At 44.6% G+C, this 24,297-nt stretch overlaps 1 protein-coding gene across 9 annotated transcripts in view; it reads left to right on the forward strand.

Annotated features, from left to right (window-relative positions):
* PHACTR1 (phosphatase and actin regulator 1) overlaps positions 1-24,297 on the forward strand; it is a 517,471-nt gene that overhangs the window by 413,576 nt on the left and 79,598 nt on the right. For all 9 annotated transcript variants that reach the window (XM_018039147.1, XM_018039150.1, XM_018039149.1 and 6 more), the window contains one exon: positions 7,384-7,464. In XM_018039147.1, the coding sequence (XP_017894636.1) occupies positions 7,384-7,464 (81 nt within the window). The remainder of the gene's footprint in view (positions 1-7,383; positions 7,465-24,297) is intronic.

The following is a 24,297-nucleotide window of genomic DNA, read 5'->3' on the forward strand; positions in this document are numbered from 1 at the left end:
ACTTCAGTTCAGTCACTAAGTCGTGTTCAACTCTTTGCAGCCCCATAGACTGCAGCACTCCAGGCCTCCCTGTCTATCACCAGTTCGCGGAGCTTGCTCAAACTCATGTCCATCAAGCCGGTGATGCCATCCAGCCATCTCATCCCCTGTTGTCCCCTTCTCCTCCTGCCTTCAATCTTTCCCATTTTCTGGGTCTTTTCCAGTGAGTCAGTTCTTTGCATTAGGTGGCCAAAGTATTGAAGTTTCAGCTTCAACATCAGTCCTTCCAATGAATAGTTAGGACTGATTTCCTTTAGGATGGACTGGTTGGATCTCCTTGCAGTCCAAGGGACTCTCAAGAGTCTTCTTCAACACCACAGTTCAAAAGCATCAATTCTTCGGTGCTCAGCTTTCTTTGTAGTCCAACTCTCACATCCATACATGACCACTGGAAAAACCATAGCTTTGACTAGGTGGACCTTTGTTGGCAAAGTAATGTCTCTGCTTTTTGATATGCTGTCTAGGTTGGTCATAGCTTTTCTTCAAAGGAGCAAGAGTCTTTTAATTTCATGACTATAATCACCACCTGCAGTGATTTTGGAGCCCCAAAAATAAAGTCTGTCACTATTTCCCCATTTATTTGCCATGAAGTGATGGGACCGGACACATGATCTTAGTTTTCTGAATGTTGAGTTTTAAGCCAAATTTTTCACTCTCCTCTTTCACTTTCATCAAGAGGCTCTTTAGTTCCTCTTCGCTTTCTGTCATAAAGGTGGTGTCATCTGCATATCTGAGGTTACTGGTATTTCGGCAATCTTGATTCCAGCTTGTGCTTCATTCAGCCCAGTGTTTCTCATGGTATACTCTGCATATAAGCTAAATAAGCAGAGTGACAATATACAGCCTTGACATACTCCTTTCCCTATTTGGAACCAGTCTGTTGTTCCATGTCCAGTTCTAACTGTTGCTTTCTGACCTGCATACAGATTTCTCAAGTATTCTCATGGTATTCCCATGTCTTTAAGAATTGTCCACAGTTTGTTGTGGTCCATACAGTCAAAGGCTTGGGCATAGTCAATAAAGCAGAAGTAGATGTTTTTCTGGAACTCTCTTGCTTTCTCGATGATCCAGTGGATGTTGGCAATTTGATCTCTGGTTCCTCTGCCTTTTCTAAAACCAGCTTGAACATCTGGAAGTTCATGGTTCATGTACTGTTGAAGCCTGGCTTGCAGAATTTTGAGCATTACTTTGCTAGCATGTGAGATGAGTGCAGTTGTGCAGTAGTTTGAGCATTCTTTGGCATTGCCTTTCTTTGGGATTGAAATGAAAACTGACCTTTTCTAGTCCTGTGGCCACTGCTGAGTTTTCCAAATTTGTTTTCATATTGAGTGCAGCACTTTCACAGCATCATCTTTCAGGATTTGAAATGGCTTAACTGGAATTCCATCACCTCCACTAGCTTCATTGGTAGTGATGCTTCCTAAGGCCCACTTGACTTCACATTCCAGGATGTCTTGCTCTAGGCTGGTGATCACACCATCGCAATTATCTGGATCATGAAGAGCTTTTTTGTGTAGTTCTTCTGTGTATTCTTGCCACCTCTTCTTAATATCTTCTGCTTCTGTTAGGTCCATACCATTTCTGTCCTTTATCAAGCCCATCTTTGCATGAAATGTTCCCTTGGTATCTCTAATTTTCTTGAAGAGATCTCTAGTCTTTCCCATTCTATTGTTTTCCTCTATTTCTTTGCATTGGTCGCTGAGGAAAGCTTTCTTTTCTCTCCTTGCTATTCTTTGGAACTCTGCATTCCAATGAGTATATCTTTCCTTTTCTCCTTTGCCTTTCACTTCTCTTCTATTCACAGCTATTTGTAAGGCCTCCTAAGACAACCATTTTTCCTTTTTACATTTCTTTTCCTTGGGGATGATCTTGATCCCTGCCTCCTGTACAATGTCACGAACCTCCTTCCATAGTTCTTCAGACACTCTGTCTATCAGATCTAATCCCTTGAATTTGTTACTTCCACTGTATAAGCGTAAGGGATTTGATTGAGGTCACACCTGAATGGTCTAATGGTTTTCCCTACTTTCTTCAATTTAAGTCTGAATTTGGCACTTAGATCCATGTAATGGTAGGCGGTACTCAAAAAGAATGAGCTGTTTTCTTGTATGTACCAACGGGAAGATTTCCAAAACATATTCATAAATGAGAGGAGAAAAAAAAGGGTTGTGGAATAATGTGAGCAGAATGCGCCCATTTGTGGTTTTAAAAACTGTATTTATATCGTGTGGGAGTGTGTGGAGAAGGAGCAGAGAGAGACGGAGGAAAGAGAGAAAGACATTACCAAAGAAAGGCAATGGTGAGAAGTGATGAGCTGGGTGTTTGTAAGGAGGGACAATGAAAAAGAAGTTTGTTTTCCATTTCTTAAATTGTTTACTGTTAAAATGCTTCATCTATTTCCATAAATTTTCAAAAAAGCATGCATGTTTGCACATGCAGAAAATAAAAAGAGAATGTTCTAGCTATTTTTAACAAATTTATCCAGCCCAGGCATTCACTAAACAAGAACAAGCCCTTCCAAGATGCCAGTTTTAATTCTTCGATGTCAAAGAAGCATAGGATTCCTTGGCTTAGCACAAATCCGAATGTATAGGGAAACTGAAAAAATTAATTGGAGGTGATGAGGAACTGGCTTTTAGTAAACATGGCATAAACTGCAGTACTGGCTCAAAAAATTTTTACAAAAGTGATTAAAACTGCTGTTATTCCGTTACCAGAGTTGGTCTCTGGGCTTTGATAGAATTTACTGTTGAGAGTCCTTCTTTCACCAGGCTTCCTATTTATAAAGCTTTCACTCAACTGTAAACAGACTTCCGAGCAATAAAATGGAACATAAAGCTGTGGAAAAAAATAACCTTAGTTTTTTACCTTTGTTTACAAACCAGTGCAATGATAGGCATGTTTTTAAATGTAGGTTTTCTTATTATTCAGGTATAGTGAAGCCAACAGATCGAGACGATTGCCATTGAAAAGAGTTTGTTATCCTCACAGCTTGCAAGAGAAAGGGCATGCCAGGCCATAGAGGGCCAAAACGGGTTGTTCAGGAGGCAGAAAGAATGGGAGGAGAAGGTGGGCAAGAGCCTTTTTTCGTGGTTTCCACAAGAAGCAATGGGCAGGACAGGGTAAATGGGCTTACCCGGCTGGTTTGACTCATTGTAGTGGACTCTGGGGCTTAAGGAGTGTCACCAGTTGTCTGGTACCTGGCCCTGTGGTGATTAGGGCAGAGGAAGAGTGGCCTATTTGCTGTAAGATCTCTGTGAAGGAGGTGGTTGAGGGTGGGGCTCTGGATAGGTCGGGTTGCATAGGAAAGGCAGGCTCCCCGCAAGGGGCCCAGTCTAGGATCAGCGTGGCCCCAAGAGGTCAACAGATCAAAAAAATGGAAAATAAAAAGATGTTGATAAAAGTGCAAGAATAACTATGCTTTTCAAGGTTTCCTGGATGACTTTTACATTAATATTTTGTTTAATGACAAGCTTAGAGAGCCTTCCTTAGATGGGCTAACCTTTTCATATGTTTTGGGAGCTGTATTGGGTACAGTAATTGAGAAGTCCTCTCACTCATTTCAGGCAAGAAAGAGGGGATATGTGAAGCTTTTTAAAAGGTGTTTGGATCTACTCTTCTAATTCTTTGTTGGTCTATAAAAGGCAATCAGTCATTTCCCCCCTTGTCCTCCTTAGGCTGTTTCATGTGTTGGTGTGGAATTTTAGACTGAATATCACTGCTTTAGCATTTGCACACTTGCTTGTTTATGCAACTTTATTTTGGTGTCTCAGTTGCCACACGACTATCTTGAAAGCCTTTTACAGTGTTTTACACTTACTGCAGCCCAGAGATTTGGTTCTTTTCTGAAGATCCAAGGAATTGCATTGTTGCTACCTAACCTATATTTTCATTTTGGCAGGGGAAGTCAGCTTCCTGCTTTTTCTGTTTTGGTTCTATTGTGTTAGAGGTTAAAATAATTGGTTTTAGAAATTCACCTTTATGTGCCCATGCTCATGCTCAGTTGCTGAGTCATGTCTGACTCTCTGTGACCCTGGGGACTGTAGTCCGCCAGGCTCCTCTGTCCGTGAGATTTTCTGGCAAGAATACTGGAGTGGATTGCCATTTCTTCCTCCAGGGAATCTTCCCAACCCAGGGATCAAACCCGCATCTCCTGTGTCACAGGCAGATAGATTCTTTACCACTGAGCCACTGGAGAAGCCCCTTCACCTTTATATCTTTAGATATCTTCACCATATATCTTTAGATATATGCTTTATATCTAATCCTTTTATTTTAATGCTGCCATCTCGTTTACTGTGGGCTAAAGTTTAATTTAATCATCTGCTTAGATTTACTATTTTTGTTTTTAACTGATGGTTTTGCTCTTGTGGTCACTTTTTTTTTTTTTTTTTCATTTCTTAACAACTCCATGTTTATCTTCAGCATCCTTGTGTAGCTGCCTTCATCTTCTGCCCAGACTTCTGCAATCATCCATTAACTGTCCTCTGTCCAGTCCGTCCTCCATGCTGAAGTGGACATTGGTCTGTCAAATAACTCAAACCTGACCAGTTTCTTCACGTTTCCCTTAGGAGAACGTGGTCAGGAAGTCCCTGCATGGCCCAGCGCCCCCTGCCCCTCTGACTGCCATCTCAAACCATCGTCCTCCAGCTGGTGTTGGCTGTGAGTCACACTGGCTTCCTCTCTGATTGTCCACGGCACCCTGATCCCCCCTGCTTGCTCTGTCTGGAGTGTTTTCCACTTCCTCCCTGACTGCCCTGAGCTAAGATAACATATATTCAGCTTTTAGACCCAACTTGGGGGTCTCTTCCTGAGAAGAGCCTTCTCTAATTCCCCAGTTGTTGCTGCTGTTCAGGCACTCAGTCGTGTCTGGCTCTTTTGCAGCCCCATGGACTGTAACCCGCCAGGCTCTTCTGTCTGTGGGATTTCCTAGGCAAGAATACTAGAGTGGGTTGCCATTTCCTTCTCCAGGGGATCTTCCCAACTCAGGGATTGAACCCGAGTCTCCCGCATTGGCAGGCGGGTTCTTTACTGCTGAGCCACCAGGGAAGCTCCAGCTCCCCCATGGAGGAGGTTATTTGGCATATGCTCTGATGGAAGCAGAAGCCCATCTCAGTTTGCAATCATAGATGAGGTGGCGTCTCCTTTGATGACTGAATCGCACCTTAGCCTGTGGTCTCTGGGAGGGAGGGGCTGTCCCTCTGCTTACCATCATCCCCAGCCCGGATGGAGTCCCTTGCACTGTGGGCAGCTAGTCCTCAGTTGTTGCCTGAGTGTGGAGAGACAGCTGAGGTCCGGATAACAGTGCTTGGCCTGAGAGCGTCCATGTTCTGCTGGTGCTGGAGCTCTCGGACCTCCGTGTCCAGGGCTCTGCCCACCTACCTGCAGGTCCTTCGTTTCTGTCTGTGGCTCTGCTTCACTCACTTTACTCCACGGTTTTGAAAAGCCCCTGGGAAACTTGTTTTGTTGAAGGGAAATCTGTTCATTTACATGGTTCAGGACAGGACGACACTTTATTCATCCGGAAGGTCGCTAATAAACTTTTACCTTGAAAACCCCCACTTCATCTTGCCTATTCAGTCTTTCCTACTGTGCTGCTGAGTGAATGTTTTTTAAAATCAGGCAGAACTTTCTGACCTAACGGCACACACTTCTCTTCCCCTTCCCCGGGCATCCCCCTTCTGTACGAGAGCACTTTCTGCCCTCTTCCCACCATATCTTGTCCTTTGGTTCAGGACATAAAACTCCTTCACCTCCCAAAGCGAACACTGCCTAATAGTTTCCCCATTCACTTCTAACCCTTATCCTTCCATACAGCCTTCCTGCCCTCACTTCTGGGGGCTATAGGTTTATATACATCCATCTTCTTATTAACATGTTCTCAGGAAGCTGTCTGCCAGGGCTAACATTTATTTTTCCTTCTCATACCACTGAATTCTTGGTAATCCAAGGGAGGGCATTAGAATACCTCTTTAAAATAATAAGTTTCAAAATGGATAATCAGGGATTTTCAGTCCTGATATGCTTGAGGATAACCCAGAGAGCTTTTTACTGTCATATAGTTGTCGGGTCCCAGGCTGGACCTGTTAAATGTTGGCAGGGGAGGCATCAGTGTCTTTCCAGACTGGCAGAGTGACTTGGTGAAGATCGGACAGCTAGTGGGTAACAGAGTTCAATCACAATTCTTGTTTCCTTGCTTTCTTTCTAGTTCTTACTCATATATTTTTTGCATTAAATTCTATTGAGACTTGTGTGTGTTTAATTAAACTGTATCTAAATTTATCTACATAAAATTATTTTCATATTTTATAACTGATGTTTCTGACCCCCCGCCCCCGCAACCTGGATGACTGTGTAACCAAAGCAGGCAAAGAATCTCAAGCTGACCGAAGGGACCACAACCACTTCTCACTTCCTCCTCTCAGTACTTCCTAGATGTAATAGCTTTGCTGGAATAGCTTTGTTTCCTCTACAGGCCCTGCCAATCCCCCCTGCCCCCGTCCTGCCTGGAGCCACTGGCCTGCCCTGTGTGCCGCGCCCCCCTTCCCCACTCATGGGCTCTGTTCCCACTTGACTTGCCCTCCATCACACCACTGATCCGAGGAAATGCTTCCTCTTCCCTCCCCCAGCCCCTGCTTGCCCGAGCGGTTGGCTCAGGTGAGTGGCTGGGTCCTCGTAGAGGGACGTTTGGGAACTGAATAATTCCTTCATTCCTCGCTGGGACCCGAGAGAGACAGGTGGGTGTCCCTCGGAGGTCTCCCCCCGCCCCTTCAGTCTCTTCTCGGGAACCTGGGTACCTATCCAGGGAGCTTTAGAAGAGATGTTTTCATACCATCTTTTAATAGTTGAGAAGCGACTAAATCCTCAAGAAGACAGTAAGACACGATCTATGTGAACTAGGTAATTAAAAGAGGAAGCCCTTTTGAGGAATCCCTTTCTGAGGAAGGGTCACACTGTAGAAGATGCTATGTGATGCAGAAGTTAAACCAAGGATGAAAATAGCGTTTCTGGCTTCGAATGCTAGACCCTCTTCCCAGTGTGGTTCTGAGAGGTGGTTGAGCTGCCCTGTGGTTCAGTTTCCTCAACCATACTTCACGATTAAATAAAGTGAAGTGAAAATGTCTGCGTCATAGGTAATTGGATTGTCTTGAAGATGAAATGAAATAAGCAGATTAAGATGCTGATCATAGTAGCTGGTCACTGGTATCATTAGCTTACATTAGTCAAGTATGATTTACAGAAGCTTTCCCATACATTATATTTTAGTACATCTTAAAATATGCTTTTTTTTTTAAATGGTCTTTTTTACCGACTCACACCTGCTTCTCTGTGTTTTGCTTACAGCCCTGGAAAGGAAAATATCCATGAGACAAAGCAGAGAGGAGCTGATAAAACGAGGGGTCTTGAAGGAAATCTATGATAAAGGTAAGGGGACCACTCCAGGCTCCACGGGCCACAAAGAAGCCATGCTTGGAATCTGTGTGTGTGTGTGTGTGTTTCTCAGAGTAGGATTTCGTTCTCTGCATTGCTTTGTCAGAGTTTGAACCTGTAAAACTCCAGACACTTCTGGAGAGATCGGAGAATGGAGCTGACAACGCTGAAGTGATTGGTATTGTTGCGAAGGTGAACCCTCCCTTTTTCTCAGCTTTGGAATCAAACCACGGGATGCTAAGAAAAGTGATGGGTCCCCAGGAATGGTGTCAGTACTGGGGGTGAGCCGGTTGGTGTCTGAACACACACAGCTGGGGTGAATTTAATTGCTTCAGTTCTTTCAGGCACCAGGGATTCCCAAGACAAATGTTAACAATCCGCAAGCATCTAGAATATCCCGAACAGCTTCTTTTGGGCAGTTCATCTCCCAGCAGTAGGAGAATCAAAGTGAAGAAAATGATAAAATATAAATGTACACGTAAGAGATTTCAAATGATAATATTTACAATGATTACAAATGCTGTGTGAATGTGTCCACAAGTGTTCGCCAGTGACTTATCACGTGTCGTTTGCTGGTTGAACTACTGCCTTTAAATACAAAGCTACACAATGGTTTACACAGCATATTAACTAGTCATCACCGGCCCCCCGCCAACCCGTCTCCTTCCTCTCCACCCTTCCCCTCATCACCCTTCACTTAAAGCTTTACTAGAAATGTTGTTTAGTCTCTTGCTGTGCTTAGTCACTCAGTCGTGTCTGACTCTCTGCGACCCCATGGACTGATGCCCATCAGGTCCCTCTGTGGGATTTCCTAGGCAAGAATACTGGAGTAAGTTGCTGTTTCCTTCTCCTGGTTATCCTCCTGACCCAGGAATCAAACCTGCATCTCCTGCATTGGCAAGTAGATTCTTTACCTCTGAGCCACCAGGGAAGTCCTTTAGGAGAAATGACATACTCTTATTCCAGCTTTGTTACGGCCGTCAGTACTCTTCAGGTCTTACTGTTTGACGCCAGTGTTGTTTGTTGGGCCAGATTATTAAATCACACACTCTCCTTTAAAGATCCACCCTAACCATCAAAGTGATCTTGTAATTCTGACAGTTCACCACGTTTTCATAGGTCCTCTGCGTGCTGAGTTTGTGTCCTGACACCGAAAGGCAGGTGTGTTTCTAACCTGGGTGTTTTCCTCTGATTCTGCTGTCTTCAGTGAGTTGGTCCTTATTCCTCTGGTACAACTCAACGCATTCACCCCTGTCCTGGAGCATCCTGATGGCACTTTTAAAGTATTTTTAGAACACTTTGCCTCTCTGAAATGCTGCAAGTTGTAAGGACCTTGTATGTAATAATAAGATCTCCTAGGCAACAATTAGAGTGAAAAATCTGTGTCAATTTAGAGTGTTCTAAAACTAATGAAATAAAACCCAGTCTATTTTTAACACATTTTAAAGTTCAGTCTTTATTTTTAGCCAACTCTTAAGGGTTTTTAAAAATGAATCCGAATTAGTAAAGTTTATTGAATAAAACTAAGTTGTCATGTATCATGAATGTATTGGAAAGGCCTCTGGAATATTTTCGGTCAGGCAAACCAGGAGTTCAAGTGTACCCTGTCAACAATCATACCACAGCCCCAGACACACACATGATCTTCCCATGTATATTTCACTAAATACACAAAAAATCTTTACCACCACTCACTGGTAGGCTGTGAAGTTGTATTATTTCAAGTTTCTTGGATTAGTTGGTGCCTCAGGTGGTGAAGAATCTGCCTGCTGTGCAGAAGACCCAGGTTCAATCCCTGGGTCGGGACCATCCCCTGGCATAGGAAATGGCAACCCACTCTAGTATGTTTGCCTGGATAATTCCATGGACAGAGGAGCCTGACAGGCTACCATCCAAGGGACAGCAAAGAGCTGGACTTGACTGAGTGACTAATTCTTCATTAATTATAGCCTTCTGGCACCTCATGGGTGAGCCATGCCAGCCTTCTACTTCTGAGCAAGCCACGCCAAGAGACAGTTTCTTTGGCTGAATAGGCTCTCCAGAGAAAAAGAATCCATAAGTTTGTCACTTTTGTCCAACGTCTTACTTTCTGTTGTTGTTCAGTCGCTCACTCATGTCCAGCTCTTTGCAGCCCCATGGACTGCAGCACTCCAGCCTTGCCTGTCCTTCACTGTCTCCAGGAGTTTGCTCAAACTCATGTCTGTAGAGTCAGTGATGGTATCTAACCATCTCATCCTCCATCGCCCTCTTGATTTGCCCTCAGTCTTTCCCAACATCAGGGTCTTTTCCAATGAGTTGGCTCTTTGTGTCAGGTGGCCAAAGTATTGGAGCTTCAGCATCAGTCTTTGCAATGAATATTCAGGGTTGATGTCCTTTAGGATTGACTGGTTTGATCTCCTTGCAGTCCAAAGGACTCTCAAGAGTCTTCTCCACAATTTGAAAAGCATCAATTCTTCAGCACACAGCCTTCTTTAAGATCCCCCAAATCCACCCTTTTGTTAATCTTAACTTTCCCTCTTTCATCTCAAACTCCTTTCTCCACATTCCCTCTCCAGTGCAGATGGGAAGTGTCTGACTGCAGGTATGGTATTCCAGAGTCAGCATCCAGGGGCTATTACTGTTAGCACTAAAGCCTGTTCATTCCAGTTCAGTGATCCCTCCCTTCCCTCTGTTCTTCCTGCAACCTCTATGTCTCTCACTGGAAAACTTCAGGAATCCTCTGAAGGAGAGAATACATTTTATTATAGTCTTTATAATTTCCATTATGCTTAATAACTGCTGCTGCTGCTGACACTGCTGCTAAGGTGCTTCAGTCGTGTCCGACTCAGTGCGACCCCATAGACAGCAGACCACCAGGCTCCTCCATCCATGGGATTTTCCAGGCAAGAGTACTGGAGTGGGTTGCCATTGCCTTCTCTAGCTTAATAACTGAGTTAGGGTAAATATTGCCTGAATAACTTTCTGACTTAATCAAGGAAGCCATAGACCATTAGAGAAGAAAGACCCTGATGCTGGGAAAGATAGAAGGCGGGAGGAGAAGGGGATGACAGAGGATGAGATGGTTGGATGGCATCACTGACTCAAAGGACATGAGTTTGAGTAAACTCCGGGAGTTGGTGATGGACAGGGAGGCCTGGAGTACTGCAGTCCATGGGGTTGCAGAGCTGGACACGACTGAGCGACTGAACTGAACTGAGACCATTAGAGCAAAAGGCCCACTTTATAGGGGAAGAAACGGGGGGTGCATTGAGTCTGGGGGCTGCCAGCCCACACTAGGAGCTGCCCCAGAATTAGGAGCTGGGTCCTGTTTGAGGTCATCTCATGGCACGCGTTCAGTCACTGGCTGTGGGGAAAAGGACCGGTCTGGCCCCCACCTGTCACCACAACTTCCAGTTTTATTTCTGTCTTTGCGCTTATCAGTGTCTGCTTTTTTCCATTCGGTGGTTGACTGGGCTTCCTCACTGGCCTGTTAAGTCCAAGAGAACATGGACCTTGTAGGCTTGCTGTCAGAGCCCTCCCACGAACCTCAGATAGAGAAGCTTGAGACAGGCTTACTCACCAGAATACTTACTGTTTGGATGATGAGAAGGGGAGAAGTAAAATTGCAAGGTAAATTGTATTTACTGTAGATTTTTCTGATAAAAGCGTTTTCTTTTTTTTTTTTTGTCACTGTAGATATTAATCATATGACCTTGTATTCTGTTTCATCAGCTGTTAGGAACGTGAGTCCTGAAATCATTGCTTGGATTCAGTTCTAGTTCCACTTCACAAGAGCTGTGCAACTTTAGTCAACTTGCTGAACACCTCTGGTGCTTCTGTTTCTGTATTTGAAAGTGTGGATGATAATATAATGTGGATGACGTGAGATCACATATCTGCATTAGATTGCCAAAGCTGCCATAACAAAATACCAGAGGCTGGTGACTTAAACTACAGAAACACGTTTCCCCGTGGTTTTGGAGGATGGAAGTCCAGGATCCGGGTGCCAGCAGGGTTGGTTTCTGGTGTGGCCGCCTGTCAGCTTGCAGACGGCTGCCGGCTCCCTGTGACCTCACGTGGTCTTCCGTGCGTGCAGTCCTGGTGTGTCTTCCTCTTTTCACAAGAAAATCAGTCCTGTTGGACCAAGGCCCACTCTTCGGACTTCATTTAACCTCATTACTTCCTTAAAAGCCTTATCTCCAAATACAGTCCCGTTGGGGGTTTGGGCTTCACATGTAAATGTGGACAGTTGGCGGGGACGGATGCAGTTCGTCTGTAACAACGTGCAGAGTGCACTGGTGGCAGTCATTCCATAAATCCTTGAGAAATTGTTAACAAACCTCTATTGGTAATAATCTCATCGTCATCATCGTATGTATTTTTTGAAACCCTTGACCTTCCTCTTCTAGCTCAGGCCCCCTTCAGTGTTACAAAGCGACATCGTTGTCCCCCTTCAGGCTCAGGAATCTTCAGCCCCCTTCACGACTGTCTTACCATGTGGGTAGCAGAGAACCCAGCCCCTCGATGTCTGACTTCATTGCCTTCTCGTCCTTCCCCTCTCATCCTCTTAGCCTCTAAATACGTCGTTTGCTTGTCATCATCCTTCCCTTCCCTACAGCATCAGTCAGCGGCTGTGTCTGAGAGCCTAGGGAGTAGAACAGACCAACTTTGATTGCCACAACCTGAGTGAACAGCAAGGGGCCAAGAGCCTCACATCCTTTTCCAAGTTGTTCGTTTCAGAGATAAATCTCATAGGTTTTCAGCCGTCCTTCCTCGTCGCCTGGCTGGTCAGTCCTCATTTGGCACCGAGTCTGTTAGCACCTGAGTCTGATCATCTGGCAGCAAAGCGCTGTCCAGCACAGATTCAGTCCCTGACAGCTGCCCAGTGGTCTGTAGTGACTGTCAGCCCATCTGCCAGGGCCGGCCTGGGTTCACGCCACAGTTACACTGTTTTGGATATGATATTGCTAATGCGGAAAGCAGTTTATCTTTAGTAGGTGAGCTTTTCTCTTCCAGCTCTTTGTTATTGATTTTGCTTAATAATGCCTTACTTGTTTATAGAAAGTGTAAAGATAAGCTGTAGGGATGTGAAAAGTGCACCTGTTTAGGCAGAGGGAACTCAGAATTACTGAGGTTTTCTTATGGCTTCCCTGGGCTCAGATGGTTAAGAATCTGCCTGCAATGCAGGAGACCCAGGTCGATCCCTGGGTCAGGAAGATCTCCTAGAAAAGGGAATAGCAAGCCAGTCCGGTATTCTTGCCTGGAGAATTCCATGGATAGAGGAGCCTAGCAGGCTACAGTCCATGGGGTCGCAAAGAGTTGAACATGACTGAGCAACTAACACTTTGGATTATTCTGACAGTTCTCCTAGAAATTCCTTATCTTATTCTTGGTTGATTTAGTCGCTAAATCATGTCTGATTATTGTGACCCCATGGACTGTAGCCCCCCAGGCTCCTCTGTCCATAGGACTTTGCAGGCAAGAATACTGGAGTATTCTTTTTATACTGCATGTATAATACTGGAGTATATTTTTCTTAGCAGGTTAAAATCCCAAAATGGTCACTAAATTTAAGTCAGGCAAAATGAGAGCTTAGATTGAAGAGCAGAGATTTTCTCAATATCTGTAGAAACTAGCTCAGGAATCCTTCACTTAATGGAATGCAGGTGTGATGAGCAGGAGCTGCTGGATGGCTCATATTTTTTATTGGTTTCCCTATCGAATCATGGAAGTATAGAGTTCAGAAGAAAGTTTAGATAAAACTTTAAAAATCAGAAAAGTGTTTGATCTCTGGATTTATCAAGGCCATATAAAAATGCAGCAAACTTTGAAAACTATGAAGAAAATTTTAAACTGTTTAATCATGATGGAATAGGAACATAACATTTTAAATGCTTTTTCCTCCGTTTCCCACATTTCTCACAATATGGATATAGCAATTTTGTGAAAAGCACAGCGTAAACATTACAGTGGACCATCATCAGTCTGAAGAATAAAAATGTGAAACCAACTAATGATGGAAAATAACCTATCATTTTGTAGACAGCTTATTTTTAACTATTCACCAATTTTGTAATCAATTTTTTTTTTTTTTTAGTGAGAACTTAAGGGTTCTCCTAAACTCCTGGAATGTTCATTCATTCAGGAAATTGATACTGACTCCCCACTCTGGGCCAGGTGGTCAGGTGTCAAGCTATAGTGATAACCAAAAGAGTGAAACCCTCACGTTCTCAGTTTACATTCTTCCAAAGGAGTCAGGAAATAATTAAATAAGCATATGATATCCTGTCAAGGAGTGATGAATTCTCTGCAGGCAAACGAAGCAGTAGTGTAAGGAGATAAACTCAGGGTTGGGGGCGTGATTTTATATCAACGCAGTCATGGAGGCCCTCTGGAGGAGGTGATATTTTACACAGAGACCTAAATGCCGTGGAACAGGAGCATCGGTCCTACTGCTAACTCTAAACAACGTGTAACCTAATTCTTGGGCCCTTAGGTTGTCTTGGTATGTACATCAAAGCCTCTGGGCTGCATTTGCTTCTCACTTGGTTCTCTGTAAATCCGAACATGTCACCCCCTACTCAGAGAAGTTCCAGGTTTCTCCAGCAGCCTCCCAAACCCTCTGCGACCTGCCCTCCAGCCCCTAAGTTTGCTTCAGTTCCTGGGCGGTGCCTCCTCATAAGTTCCTCTTGTGACATCTCACCTCCTTCCCAGCCCCTGACATTGGCACTGGCTGCGCTGTCTTCCCAGCACCCTCTTCCCCGAGACATCGTTCACATGGTTCACTGCTCTTTCAGTTCTTTGCTCAGATGCCACCTTCTCAACGAACCTTCCCTGGAAGCTCTGGATTTTAAATTGTTGCCTCCTCCCATAGGTCCATAGTCCCCTGACCCTGCGCCACTATGTTCTTTCTCTGCTTTTTTCCTTCTGTCTATTGTCACCTGCAGTCTGTAAATTACATATATATTGTGTTAGCCTTTTCCTCATCGGTCTCTCCACACTGAAATGTGAGCTCCAGCAGGTAGGACAGCATCTCTGTCTGATTTGTTCATGGACCTTACAGGCGTCCTGCTGCCCGCAGTAGTGCCGGGACATAGTCGATGCTCGGTGTAGGTTTCCTGAAAAGAACAACAAATGCCAGCTTGAGACTGTCTGCACATATATGTGGCTTGGTCTGTTCACCTGTATTGGCAAAATCCAGAACACTAGAGCTCTGATCCCCCTTGTTATTCATTGGAAGGACTGATGTTGAAGCTGAAACTCCAATACCTTGGCCACCTGATGTGAAGAACTGACTCATTTGAAAAGACCCTAATGCTAGGAAAGATGGAAGGCAGGAGGAGAAGGGGATGACAGAGAATGAGATGGTTGGATGGTATCACTGACTCGATGGACATGAGTTTGAGTAAACTCCGGGAGTTGGTGATGGACAGGGAGGCCTGGAGTACTGCAGTCCATGGGGTTGCAAAGAGTTGGACACAACTGAACTGAACTGATGATACGTGAAACTTTATTGCCAATTATTTAAATAGGAAACATTATCTTGGGTGTATATTCATGTATAGAAAGAAAGTATTAGTCGCTCAGTCGTGTCTGATTATCTGATTCTTTGTGACCGTGGGATTCTCTAGGCAAGAATACCGGTTTGGGTTGCCATTCCCTCCTCCAGGGGATCTTCCCAACCCAGGGATCCAACTGAAGTCTCCTGCGTTGCAGGCTGATTCTTTATCATCTGAGCTACCAAGGAAGCTCCTATATTCATGTATATGGATGCCAAATACTCTACATACAAATAGTGCCTTCTAAGTGTTACAGAGAAGAATATCCTGAAAACAGTGAGCTGTTTGGCTGTTAGTAAAATAGTGCCGATTTTTCTCAGACTTAGCAAGAATCTCAAGAGGTCACCTGGCCTGGCCTCTGTTGTTTTTCTAACGTGGAAATGAAGCAGCTGTGGCCCAGTGAGGTTACAGCCTTGCCTAAGGGCTCACAGCCAGTGAATGTAGACTCTGGAAAACTCTGCCTAGACCTTTTGTCCTTTGTTTGGAATTTATGTTGCTGTTATTTAGTCACTAAGTCATGTCCAACTCTTTGCAACCCAATGGACTATAGCCCACCAGGCTCCTCTGTCTCTGGGATTTCCCAAGCAAGAATTCTGGAGTGGGTCACCATTTCCTTCTCCAGGAGACCTTCCCAACCCCAGAGATCGAACCTGCATCTCCTGCATTGGCAGGCGGATTCTTTACCACTGAGCCACTTGGGAAGCACTTGGAACTTACAGGAACACACACAAAACTTTGTAATATATTACCTATTGGTTATCAGAGGATACTGATAAGTACTGCTCCTAGTGGTTATTGCAAATGGTCTCTACAAATAAGCATGATGCTGTACATGAAGAACATTCAGAATAACAGTGGCAAATGGTCTGTAGTTTTCAACACTGGGTTTTGTGATGAAACCTCAGTTCTATGATAGTCCTGTCACGTGCTTTGTAATGGATGAGTGTGTTTCACTCACTCAATCAGTGAGTTTGTATCACTGATCAGGAGGGGAGGAGAGGGAAAGAAGACCCTCTCTCTCCACGAAATGACATGCTCTTGCCCCTGTATATTACATGCATCCAGTCCCCAAACAGGAGCAGGGAGCTGGCATGTGCGGCTGTGTGCAGGGATGGAGTTGAGGCCGATGCAGTTCCCTGGTCGCTAGGGAATTGCTTGCTACAGTCACGCCAAGACCTGGGGGAGGATATCCATAATCCCACCAGCGTGGAAAGAAGGGAGGGTAGGTGGGATGGGGTGTAGGGGAAGTGTGACCGTGTGCCAATGAGAGTCTTCCCTTTCCCCTGTGTGCTGGGAATTAGCGATAACATTTCACAACAAATAAGAAAGTGCATTGAGGTGTGCTTTTTTCCCCCTTCATCGAGTTGGAGCAGCATTTTGGAAGGTGTTATTTTTAATTATCAACACAAACAGAACCTCCTTGAAATGGATGACTCTCTTATGCGGAGTCTATATCCCACCCCCCACCCCCCCCACCCCCGCTCTCAGACATTCGTGACGAAAAAGCCTGGTATTTAAATGAAAAGGTCGTCGTCTTTTAAAAATAAAAATAACAATTCTCTCCTGTATCAGAGGGGACGAATTTGTCGACTTGAGCCTTTTAAGTCTCGTTGTCTATCTGGCGTCCCAGGTGCATAGATTCTTAAAGCCGTGAAGTTTATGGGAAGTAGTGCTTTTCACAGCCTTTCCCAGGCACTGTTATTTTGTCGCATTTTTAGCTGTTTCTGATGTCTCACCTAGAGATGGCATCTTCTGGAAGCTGTGATTTGGAGTAACTGTGTGAAAATGAAAAGAATGTTTACTTTGGCCTCAGTGACATAAAATCATTTATATAGCACCTTGGCACCTAATGCAGTGGATAGCCCTAGTGGGGTAAATGGAAAGCAGATCAAATGATAAAGAATGAAGAGAAATTGTGCTCTAGATTCTCTTTCAGATATCACTGTTCTCTCGGGAAATCGCTATCCCAAGTGAAAAAAATTAAGAAAGTAGTTTTTATTATAGCTGTGAGCAGACGTTCCCCAGCAAGTGGATTCATCTCTTGTGTGTTTGTTGAATGAATGCTTGTTATGTTGAAGGCATCATTCTGGGCGTCATGAATACCAGGAGGGGCAAGTGAGCTCCCCTGACTAATAGAACTTACAGTCCCAGAATGAGTTCAGGTGCTTGATGGTTGCAACAAGGAAAGTACAAGATGTTTCAGGGGTGGGGTGTCTTGGACACGTTATCCAGGCCTGGAGACTCAGGGATAGCATCTTGGAAGGCATGATGTCTTAGAGGAAACCTGAAGGATGGTGAGGATTGTCATGGAGAAGGTGGGATGCGTTGGGGGAATGTTCTAAGTAGAGGGACCCTCACCTGAGAAGGCACAGGTTGGGGATAATGCAAGAGAGAGCATGTCTGTATGATCGGGGGAGTCGGGGCAGAGGTTGCAGGCAGGAAAATGATGTTAGCTGCTTGTTCTTTGTCCCGAGAGCAGCGAGGAGTTCTGGAATGTTTTCTGCATGATCGGATATGCAGCCTCATCACTGTGCCTACAGGGGAGAAGGTCTTGGAGGGAGACCAAGGCCCGAGTCAGGGAGTCCAGCTAGTGGACTGTCACTGGGATTTGGATAGTGTGATGGCAGAGAGCAAGAATGAGGGAAATAGGAATGGGGGTGGGGGGGAGAGGCTGGAAAATTACAGGAGGTGGAGATGGAGTCAGGAGGGCCCGTGACCGCTTAGGTTTGGGCAGTGAAGGGGAGGGTGAAGGCACGGCTGACACTCAGCACTCTGGCTTGGAGTCTTGGTGGACAGGGACAAAGGGCAGGTGCCTGTCTCCTAAGCTGGGGACGGAAGAGAAGCAAGTATAGAGAAGGGAATATCACGATGGTTTGACCTCACTGAGTGTGAGATATCCAGATGTCTAAGCAGAGCGCTCACTGTACAGATTTGAAACTCAAGAGGGAGAGCTGGGTTGGAGATGGCAGGTTTGGAATTGTCCGTGGATACAGGGTCATGAAGATATGAGGATTGATGGTATTTCTCCAAGAAGATGTAGCATGAGAAAGTAAGCGCCCCTGATAGAAAACCCCTCGGTACTCCCACACTGAGTGATCTGGAAGTTAAAACAAAATGATCTGGGAATAAGAAAGCACTCAAGAACTAAGAAGTGGACAGGAAAATAGGAAGTAAGCCAAAAATGTGTAGCATTGTGGCAGCCGAGAGACAGTGGTTCAGATCAGGGAGAAAAATGATTCCAAAGCACCGATTACAGACACATCACATAAGGCATGTCCTTTTGATTATTTTTACGCTATTAATTGTAGGCTCTTGAGCTCCCTGTGAAGTCAGTGTGCAGTCATCAGGGTGTAAGTTAACCTGGCCCTTAAGAACTAATGGTTCTTAAACCATAAGTTTCTTAAGGTTTCAGAAAACAAAAAAACTTAATTCAAGGAGGCTAAACTAGTAAGAAAATGTAGGCCAAAGATCTTCCTGTGTTTTATCCTCTAAAGGATCCCACATGCCTTTTAGGCAATGCTCGGCATTTATCAGTGCTCATTTAATATGTATTGCATAAATGAGTGAGTGAGTGAATGAATGAATCTCACATCGTAAAATCTAGTGGTGGGGCAGCGCCAGGACTGGTTAGTTCAGTCACTCAATATCCAGGCAAAAGGATGCCATCCTCAGGCTCTAACCCCTCATGGTAACAGGGTGGCTGCAGTAGTTCCAGCATTACATGCAGACACAACATCCAGAGGGGAGAGACAAGCCTGTTTCCCTTCTTGGTGTTGCTTTCTAAGAGCAAGAAAACCTTGCCCCAGAGGTTCTCCAGAGTTACTCTCGTTTCTCATTGACCAGAATTCTTAGGAGATAACGCCTTACCTTTTCCCCTCATGTTGACAGATGTTTCCATAAGCCAGTGGGTCGTAAGTACCGTCAGCTCCCAAGAGCTGCTATCTAGTATAAGTTATCCTTGGAAGACCCACCACAATACCGCCCTTCTAACTGCCTCTCTTAGACCCCGCCAGTGAAACCGGGGTGGGGCACAGTACCCTGGGCATGATGAACATCCTTGCCCACTTTTGATGCCTGATCATGCCTCAGCCGCTGACCTGCACTGACGTTTATAATGAGGAAACAAGTCAAACTCTGGAAGGTAACAGCTAATAGAAGGGACGCTAGTCACACTTAGAAAAGCTTTCCTGACTTCATACGTTTGCCTAGGACTCATGTAGAGTTAGGCAAGTCGGCAGGGCACTGAAGCCTTAAGTGAAAGTGTTAGTCGCTCAGTCATGTCTGACTCTTTGCACCCCAGGGACTGTAGCCCACCAGGCAATTCATGGAATTTTCCAGGCAACAGTACTGGAGTGGGCAGCCATTCCCTTCTCTAGGGGATCTTCCCGACCCAGGGATCAAACCTGGGTCTTCTGCATTGCAGGTGTATTGAAGCCTTAAGCCCCACACAAATCTGTAAAACAACCACATTCTCCTCGGAGCCCTAAGCGCTGGTCCCAGCTCCCTTGTCTTCTGTCTGTAGAAGGTACAGGGCAGCTTCTTATCTCCCTGGACTCTGCTTTCTGCTTGAATGAACCCCAGGATCCTAGTTGGCTCAAGCTGGCAAAGCCATGCTTGCCTTTCATCCCTTCTTATTGCTCCGAGCCTCCAGCCTGCTTGCTTGAAGACAGTCTGTTACCAAGCAGCTGGTCCTCCTGGAGTTTCTGGGAACACCCCTGGATTCATACTCTTCAACTCCATTCTGCCCTGGCTTGTCCTCCCAGAGGGTTGCTGGAGGATCAGGGGACATAATCCATTTGGGGCTTTACAGCCTTTTCTGCCCAGAGAAAGCGCTCAGTAAATGTCAGTGAGGGTCTCCACCAGACATGTGACCTGGACTTCTCCTCTGCTGTTCTTTGATGCCTGTCTCCCTTTCCTGGTTCCCCTTTACCCAAGTCTAGACTCTCTGCTTCTACCCAGAAGAGCTGAGATTCGATCAGGGCTTCTCCACAGGCCACGCCCACTTCTGGAGCTGTGTCTTGCTGCTGTCTGGGTCCCACCATCCACACGTGCCCCAGATACATCTTTTGTCCCTGTGCCCCCTCCTTCTCACCACTGCAGCTTCTTTAAAGCAAATATTATCCACTGAACCGACCATTTGTTGTGATGTGAACCAGGTTAGCAATGCCATCTGAATCTCCCAGTCCCAGAAATGGGTTCATTTTTGCATATTCATTAGGCTCATTATTGTGAGTTTTAAGTCTATTTTGAGCGGGGCTGTCCAGCAGAATTTTCAGCAATAACAAGAACATTCCATCGTATTTGCCAGCCAGCAATGGGCATCGTAGCCATCAGCTACGTATGGTTATCGAGCACCTCAGATGTGGTTAGGCTGACTGAGGAACTGTTTTAGTTTTTGTTTAGTTTTAACTAACTTAAATCATAACCGTATGTTGGAGAGCAGCTCAGCTAGAGAAACAAAACTGCTTAAATTTTGCGGTGACAAAGTCGCTATGACTTTCTTTCTCCTACTCTAGCCATTAAAGATTTTTTTTTAAATCTTGGATTCTCTATTAACTGTGAAGGGCCCACTGCACAGCGATATATGATTCTGTGAGAGTTCCACTCTTGTGGAATAGCAAGGAGAGAAACTGTGTCATCCCATTCATTTTATATTCCGTCTCTGCCCCAGTTGCATTTTTGATATCAGAATGCCTAGGAATAGCAAGATGGTAAATCCTCTTTCTGTGGAAAACCTTGGAGTCAAGAGTCATTATCTGGAAATAGTGGTCAGAGCCATCATACCTCGTCAGGATAGATCATGTAAGAACCAATGGGCTCGGGTATAAAGACTGCTGAGGAGGCATAACTGTACCCAGGCAGATGAAAGAAACACCTCTCGGAGCAGACACCACGGTTTGATACGAGGAGGTGTTTGCAATGAGGAAGCCACTGAGAAGCCATGTGAGCTGTGGTTTGCTGACTGTGCAGTCCAGTTAAAGGCAGAAAATGCTGATAAACCCATCAGGGAACAGCTACAGGGAAGTGCAACTAAAACAAGCTACGCACTTGTTTTAGTCAATGCCACTTTTGTGATAGGAAGTCACTGCAACTCACACACTTCAGGGTTTTCAGCAAAGTCCTTTGTACAAGACAGGAAATATTAGCATCAAAATGAGATATTAAATCCAGAACAATAGTAGCTATTTTTTTTTTTAAGTAAGGTGATTCTCCAAGCAGGAAAACATATACCATTCCATTCCGTGTTTAAAGTCATCCAATCTCAGTATCACAGAATCAGTTACATTCTGAGATTGAAATCCATCTTGCATAGGTTTTCAAGCTATTAGGGTCGAAAGGATTCTGTGAGTTACCAAGATGCCTGTGTCAGACGCAAAGAAACCTCATGCCCCTTGCACATCTGTTCTTCCGTATAGACTAGTCTGAATAATCCAAAGACTTCTGGCCGCAAATAGGCATGAAAGATAAACTAGAAGAATCTCTGAGATATGGATTCCGAAAATACAGGTTTAGTGATCCTACAAAGTCCTGCAATGTCTGCTCACAATTCTGGTGGCATATAGATACTTTTAGATACAGGATCACACACTGGACAATGACTTTTCTTCACTGGAAAAGAAAATGTACCAGACATGAGAGAGAGACACACACATACACACTGTAGTTTTAGTTTTTGTGAATAAGACTCTCAGTTTGTCTTTTTCAATGCCCAAGATTCAAAAACATTAAGAATAATTAGCAAATCTGCAGTGTTAATAGAAATGTGTTGCTTTCAATATATGTTTAAAATTCTACACGATGACATCTGTAGCACCATTTAGTCTAATGACTTCAACTCCTTGAATTCAAGCAAACTCCAGTGACCATGGAGCCATTTCCGACTTAGATTGAGAGCTTTTCATCTTTCAGTGAAATCCTTAGAGCTGTGGTTGATGGCACATCGTTTGGCTGACAATTAGAGCAGCCAGTGGCTTTGAGGACGGTGATTTAGAAGATTACTGGGATTAACAGAAGCTTTTCAAAGCTGTCTATATTGCTGTGGAAATGACACCTATGTGGGTTAGGCAATGGCAACCCACTACAGTACTCTGCCTGGAAAATCTCATGGATGGAGGAGCCTGGTAGGCTGCAGTCCATGGGGTCGCGAAGAGTCGGACACGACTGAGCGACTTCACTTTCACTTTTCACTTTCATGCATTGGAGAAGGAAATGGCAGCCCACCCCAGTGTTCTTGCCTGGAGAATCCCAGGGATGGGGGAGCCTGGTGGGCTGCCGTCTATGGGATCACACAGAATCGCACACGACTGAAGCGACTTAGCAGCAGCAGCAGCAGTGCCCCCTTAGTGGATGAACTTTTTTTCTACTCTAATGGAAAAAAAGTGCATCAATGTCAAGAAAGAAAAAAAAAAAAAAAGACATCAGATGAAGTCCTGTTTCATAGCTCCCCATCACCAGTGACACTTGTTGGGAAAACACCTCCGGCTCTATGGGGTCCCCATCAGCCACTCAGCGGAGATGCCCTATTTGGTCAAAGGACATGTATTGAAAGCTACAACGGCAGCTCTGTCTCAAAGGGAAAAAACAATTAGCAAATACTCGCAGTAGAGCTCTTCTTCCATGTTGTCACAAAGATGATTATTTGCTTTAACATAGGTGGCTGCACTTTTTGCTCTAATTATAGCTATTGGCGATTGCCAGTAAATTCAAACACGTTTGAATTTTCATAGGTCTGCATGTGTGAATTCTACACACTGCGTTACCAACGGGGATACAGTGTAGCTAACACTTCCTAATGTTTTGAGTCTAGAATTCTCCAGGGTGCTTCACTTACATAATCATTTTTCCTTCTAGTTGGAAGCATCAGTGTAACTGTGATTTCACGACATTCATTGTCCTCCTCTACCGCAAGTCTTTTATTCAGAATTTGCATCCTAGCAATGCGGTAACTGTGGAGAAGGGGTAAAAAGTTGGGCTCAGAGAAAATAGCTATTCAAGAAACCTGAGGCGTAAGGAAGGGGTTTTCCCCTCCCAACAAGAATTATTAGGTTTTCATTTAACTGAACAAGGCAACATGCCAGTGTTTGTTATATTTTTTTTGTACATGTAAGCATCTCCATTGGAAAAAACATTAATGACCATTAAGAGTTGGTGATGGACAGGGAGGCCTGGCGTGCTGCGATTCATGGGGTCGCAAAGAGTCAGACATGACTGAGCAACTGAACTGAACTGAACTGAAGCTCTACTCGTGGAGAAGGCAATGGCACCCTGCTCCAGTGCTCTTGCCTGGAGAATCCCATGGATGGAGGAGCCTGGTAGGCTATAGTCCATGGGGTCGCTAAGAGTCGGACACAACTGACAACTTCACTTTCACTTTTCACTTTCATGCATTGGAGAAGGAAATGGCAACCCACTCCAGTGTTCTTGCCTGGAGAATCCCAGGGACGGGGGAGCCTGGTGGGCTGCCATCTATGGAGTCGCACAGGGTCGGACACAACTGAAGCACTTAGCAGCAGCAGCAAGCTGTACTCATATCATGCCAGGTTCACTTTAGAACTTTGCCAGCGTGCCTGCATATTTCCTCCTGAGGGCATCATAATCAACCTGTGCCTCTCATTCTCCATTCCTGCTTTTGCACTTGACGTTGTTTCAAGCACACAGTTAGGGGTCAGCGTCACCCACAGGGTCATTTCACTTGCATTTCTTTCGTTCCCAGCCAGGCTGTGCATTTCACAAGCGGCACCTGGAACTGAATTTTTATTTATTTGTACAAATACTCCGCATACTTGGAATAGCCATTCTTTTATTAGCTATGTTTGGTTCATATTTCCCCCATCATGTTGGTTTTTCTCCCTTATACTGGTTGTACAGTGTTTTATTTTGCGAATTAAAAACCTAACAGTTTATGAGTAAGTTAACACATTTCTGGCTTCCTTCTTATGCACCCTAAATAAATAAATGTGTCTGTGAGTATATACGTGTCAATCACCCTAAAACCAGAGGGTATCTTAAAGCAAAACAAACAACAATAACAAAATTTTTTGGAATATTGTCGCATAGGTGACATCCGGTTATAGGTAGATATCATTCCTAAATAAACTGAATTAGAACAAAAAAGTATATATTTTTAGAAACATCTTTCAAGCCAACTCTCTGGAACACAGCTTTTATATATTGGGTTAGCCGCAGAGTTCATCCCAGTTTCTCGTACCATCGTATGGGAAAACTCCAATGAACTTTTTGACCAACCAGTAGTTTGTACTCTTAGAACATTAAGAAAAATTTTATGCAA

Source organism: Capra hircus, chromosome 23, assembly GCF_001704415.2.
Source record: "Capra hircus breed San Clemente chromosome 23, ASM170441v1, whole genome shotgun sequence".
NCBI lineage: Eukaryota > Metazoa > Chordata > Mammalia > Artiodactyla > Bovidae > Capra > Capra hircus.